This window comes from Aphis gossypii, unplaced genomic scaffold (assembly GCF_020184175.1).
Source record: "Aphis gossypii isolate Hap1 unplaced genomic scaffold, ASM2018417v2 Contig00918, whole genome shotgun sequence".
NCBI lineage: Eukaryota > Metazoa > Arthropoda > Insecta > Hemiptera > Aphididae > Aphis > Aphis gossypii.
This window is the reverse complement of record NW_026083361.1, coordinates 28369-33773: the sequence shown is the minus strand read 5'-3', so window position 1 is coordinate 33773 and position 5405 is coordinate 28369. Positions and strand designations below refer to the sequence as shown.

Sequence of the window (5405 nt, the reverse complement as noted above, 5' to 3'; positions counted from 1 at the left end):
AGTTTTTTTTTGCCTCATAAGCCAGGTCAGGATTGTCAATGGTGGGGGGTGAGTAAGGCCGACGGAGTTGTAGGTAGCACGTATTCACCATTTCGCGTTATCTTTGTACTTTGACCGTCTACCGCCCGTACTTATTGTGTGTTGCAATCGCGAGTCGCCGATAACTTTGCCTATATGCATAATGTATATAGATTAATTACACTGTGTATACACTTTACAGTGTATCAATACACTGAACAGCGATTAACAATTTGAAAAAAATACATATATATATAGCTATATAAAATGTATACAAACTTTAAAAAAATAACTAAATGTAAATGTATCAACACATAAATCAGGTTGTTATAGCAACTATTTATAAACAAAAAAGGAACCTCTGTACAAAATTTTAATTAGCTGTAATAATAAAGTGATAAATGTGTTAACACATAAATCAAGTTGTTATAGCAACCATTTATAAACAAAAATTAAAAACAAAATTTCCATCGTAAATCTCAAAATCCCCGTTTTAGCAACCCTTTAAAATGCGAATTTTGAAAAATCCTTTCTTAGTGCGCCTATAAGTTGCTTAAGGAACCTCTGTACAAAATTTGAAGTCCCTATACCCAGCGGTTTGGTCTGGGCGTTGATGAGTGAATCGGGGCGGTCTCCTATATGTATATAGATTAACGCCGTGCGTTGCCATGGCAACATAGGTAGACCTATTTTTAGAAGCTCTTTTCTCATTGGGAATTTTACCTACTGCTGCGGCAATAACATTATGTAGGTAATAGTATATTATTTCAAGATAAGATACGGGTAAAATCGATTCCGTTTATTATTATCATTTTGGTTATATCGTTGTTTGACTTTGTGCATTGCCGTCGTTCTACGAAAAAATGGATTTTTCTTTCGAGTAAGTAAATTTTGGAATACTTTTATTGTATATAATTTTTTTTTTTTATGTAAAACGCATTTAGTACAATATTATATATATAGCTACGTACAAAAAAATAAATAAATACTAATATTCACGTATTTATATAAGTTTGAAGTTCAATGTTGCCATTTGGCAACACTAGGCGTTTATAGAACTGTTTTTAATAGAATTTTTATTTTTTCGATAGAAATGGGTTTTCACTCTCCAAAGCGTTAGATATTCTTTTAAATGAAGATATAGAGGGAAATATTTTTATTGAACCTCCATATCCTCATGTTGAGTCAGATGGAGATTCCGCAGATGAGGATGGGAGTGGGTAAGTCTCTTATTTATTTTCATTTTATTCATAACCAAATTTATAAAAATACCATTTTCCCAACTAGTTTCGTTCACAATCTCAGTTCTCGGCAATTATTAGCAAATGCTGAAATTCGATTCCAAAACAATGAACGTTTATGCGTTAATTATGAAGTCAGTCAAAATAATATTTCTCAAGTTCATACTACACGTGAAACTTCTTCAATCGTTGGACCTAATCAGTCATTGGATAAATATAAAAAGTGGATGAGCACTCGTATAAAATCGAAACGTAAACCATGTTGGATAAAGGAGGTCGACTTTGATATTGAAACTGCAACTGTATTTCCTAAACCCGACTACTCAAAATATCAAAATATGTCCATAACCGAAATTTTTGAAAAGTTTATTGACGATGAAATAATACAACATTTTGTAGAAGAAACCAAGAATTACGCATTATTTTTAAATTGTCCCGATTCCAATATTACTGCCAACGAAATTCGATGTTTTTTGGCAATTTTTTACGTAAGTGGCTATAATGATTTACCATCAAAACGTCATTATTGGAATAATGGTGATGACATGAAAAATATTGCTGTATCCCAATCAATGCGCAGAGACAGGTGTTTGCAAATTTGTCAATTTTTCACTGTTCTCATAATACAGAAATTAACCAGAATGACAAAGGTTGGAAAATTCGCCCTTTTATGGAAATGTTGAAAAAACGATGTATTGATAATTTCGTACCAGAAGAGCATTTGGCATACGACGAAAGTATGGTGAAATACTTTGAACGGCATAGCTGTAAGCAATTCATCAGGGGAAAACCAATACGATTTGGGTATAAAATATGGTGTCTGAACACAAAGGATGGTTATCTAGTGAATTTTGATCTTTATCAGAGCAAAAACCTCAAATCGAATTCTGATTAAGAAAAAATTATTTGGTAAGGCTGCTAGCCCACTTTTGGTATTGTTAGATGAAATTCCGGATAATAAAAGAAAATTAAAATATAATATTTATATGGACAATTTATTTTCAAGTCCCGCTTTATTTTCATTCTTGAGATTTCGTGGATATAGTGTCATTGGTACAATTCGTGATAATAGGATTCCAAAAAATTGCCCATTGACAAACAAAACAGAATTTAAAAAAATAAATCGTGGATATTTTGAGACTGCTATGGAGAGGAATGATGGACTATTGTACCTACGTTGGATGGACAATGCCGTCGTTACAATGATTTCATCGTCGTGTAGTTCTCAACATGTCGGGCAAGTAAAACGATTTTCGCAAAAAGAAAAACGAAATGTATTAGTCCCAAGACCAAGACTTATTGCAAAATACAGTACGTATATGAGTGGTACGGATCAAATGGACCAGAATATCGCATGCTACCGTATTGGTATTAGAGGGAAAAAATGGTACTGGCCTTTGATAACATGGATGTTCGATGTAGGCATGTAGCTCTCCAAAATAGTTGGATTTTATACAACAAAGCAGGGGGAACAAAAATTAATCAACTTGATTTCAAAAGAGAAATCGTAAATGTTTATTTACAAAGTTATCAAACTATGCCAAAAGCAATCGGAAGACCATCAAAATCAACATTTTTGACTGATTGTCGGGTTTCAGACTCAATCAGATTTGACAAAATAGATCATATGGTAAAACAAACTGTAGAAAAAAAAAAGAAAAGGTGTGCTGGAAAGGGTTGTAAGTTAATTATGAGAACAATGTACTCAAAATGCAATGTAGGATTATGTATCGATTGTTTTATACCGTTCTACACAAGCTAAATAAAAAAAAATGTTTTGTGCAAGCTATAATAAAAATTTTTTTTTACTTAAATTCAATATTATAGTTAAATTTATAAAGTATTTTCAAACATAGTTTAGTATATTATATGTATATATTTATGTTATAAATTGGAAACAAATATAAAAAAATATTACAACATGAATTAATTGTATTTTCGTGATAAAAGTTATTATAAGCTCCTAGCGTTGCCATATAGCAACGTGTTTTATCTCAAAAACAAATGAAAATATTCATTTTTTTTTTTTACAATTATTATTAAGATCTAATATACCTATACGTTTTCAACGAAATTTTGGTTAAAATTATAAATAAAAAAAACTCCGGCGCTAATGGGTTAAAGATGTACAGTGACGAAGGCAATAGCCTTTAGGGAAGAAATGAATATCAGTCAAAATGAAAAAATTGCTCTTTTAAAACACGATATTTTGAATAGCCCATACCATGTACACATATTTGACTGCCATGACGATTGTGCTAGGTAATTAATTTTTTTTTTTTTTTTAATTGTTACAAGCCAAATGAACCATAATTATTTGTAAAATTTTGGTTAGTGGGTTACAAAACATGTACGTATGAATAATATTATATTTTTTTTGTTTATATATTTTAGTTATTTTTGTAAAGGTCCAAGAGAAAATGAGGTTAATCTAGTTCCTCAAATGGAAACTTCTGGATTATGGGCTGATATATTATAGGGGCCAGAAATATAGTTACACATCATGTATCGAGTCTCATATATAATGTTAATAACAATGTAGTTAAAGGTTTTAATAAAGTGATTGCCAAGTACGTTGGTGGTAAAAGAATCAACTTTTCTTTACGAGGTATGATTATTAAAAAAAATATAATATTGTAAGTAAATATTACATTTTTTTTAAATTCTTAAATTATTATGGTATGGTGTTAGGTGTCATCTGCAGTGACATCGTTTAATTTGGGATCTAACTACATTAGTCACTTACATAAAAAAAATTAGTAACATAAGTCCTGGTATAATTACAACAAATATATTTAAAAAAGTTAATAAAACGCGTGAAATATCAATAAAACGACATTCAAATTTAAAAAAACCGACGTAATTTAATTATTATATTTATAAAAATAATACCTACCATACTACAACCACTTAATATTACTTATAGATTTACAATTACTAAACGTAAATTGTTTTCTAGACCCGATGATGATTACGGAGCTGTGAAAATAGGTTGCGAAATAATTGATATGCCTTTTGATGAGTATCAAAACAAAAAGGAAATATTTTTGAAAAAAATAACACCAAAAATCTGAAGAGATAGTAGCGGTTGAACGACAGACAGCTGGACAGCAAGATAACGATATGTGGCAACAATATAAAAAATATTGGCTAACAACATCCAACTTTGGAAAAGTCTGTAAGCTTCGACCTACAACTTCTCGTGCAAATACAATAAAGCATATTTTGTACGATATTTTTCAAGGAAGTTCAGCCACGAGGTAAGATTAACGTTTTTTAATGAGTGAACGTAGTTACTAAATAATATTTATTGATTACAATTTATAATTATAATTACATAATTGTAGATGCATTTTATTTAAATATTATTTCGTTTATAAAGATATGGAATCGAAAACGAATCAATTGCTAGAAACGCCGTCAAAAACTTTAGGGACTATACAATTAACAGGTTTATTTGTTCATAAATCACTTCATTATTTAGCTGCAAGTCCAGACGAGTTAATAAACGAAGATTCGATAATAGAAATTAAAGGGCAGGACCCGTTTCGCCCAAAAATGACCGTCCCCGTTTCGCCCAGAGCAGTTTAGATCAATTTAAAATTAAGCTGGCAATGATTATAATATTTGAGTATCATTTAGCGTTATCCAGAAAACACCACGAGGAGGCGATACTCTTTGTTTTCCAAAAAAATTTAAAAATTTAAAAATTTAAAATTTAGTCCACAACATGTATGAACACTTATCATTAAAAAATCAAATTTAAGTCATAATAAAAATTTACATATACTCGTATAATACTCGTAAAATCGATTTTAATCGTTCAAAATATATATTTATGAATACCTACACTTTATTTTTAAAATTATTACACATATTTTTTATGAATTCATAACGAGTAATATCATTTGATTGGTACCTCGTTATTTGTTTTTGATTGTGTACTTTCTTTTTAATTATGTTTGCATCTTTTGATGTCTTTGGTATTTTAACGCTATTGATTTTTATATACGTATCAGTTTGGATGAAATTTTTCACAACATTTAACCAACTTAATATAGATGGAGAATTAGAATAAAAATGGTCATTGAAGAACGAATGAAACGACTCGCACGCATTCGTCATAAGCAGAATACTCGCTGAATT

General features: G+C 30.1%; 1 protein-coding gene and 1 long non-coding RNA gene across 2 annotated transcripts; both read left to right on the top strand.

Moving 5' to 3' along the window:
• The first annotated feature begins 881 nt into the window (after positions 1 to 881).
• On the top strand, positions 882 to 1942 carry LOC126555577 (piggyBac transposable element-derived protein 3-like). Its single transcript, XM_050210477.1, has 3 exons — positions 882 to 898; positions 1110 to 1238; positions 1306 to 1942. The coding sequence occupies exons 1-3, from the start codon at positions 882 to 884 to the stop codon at positions 1940 to 1942; spliced, it is 783 nt and encodes a 260-aa protein (XP_050066434.1).
• A 1441-nt stretch (positions 1943 to 3383) lies between these two features.
• On the top strand, positions 3384 to 4537 carry LOC126555578 (uncharacterized). The gene is made up of 3 exons (XR_007606869.1): positions 3384 to 3521; positions 3654 to 3867; positions 4219 to 4537. It is a non-coding gene; the product is annotated as an uncharacterized LOC126555578 (long non-coding RNA).
• The last annotated feature ends 868 nt before the right edge of the window (positions 4538 to 5405 follow it).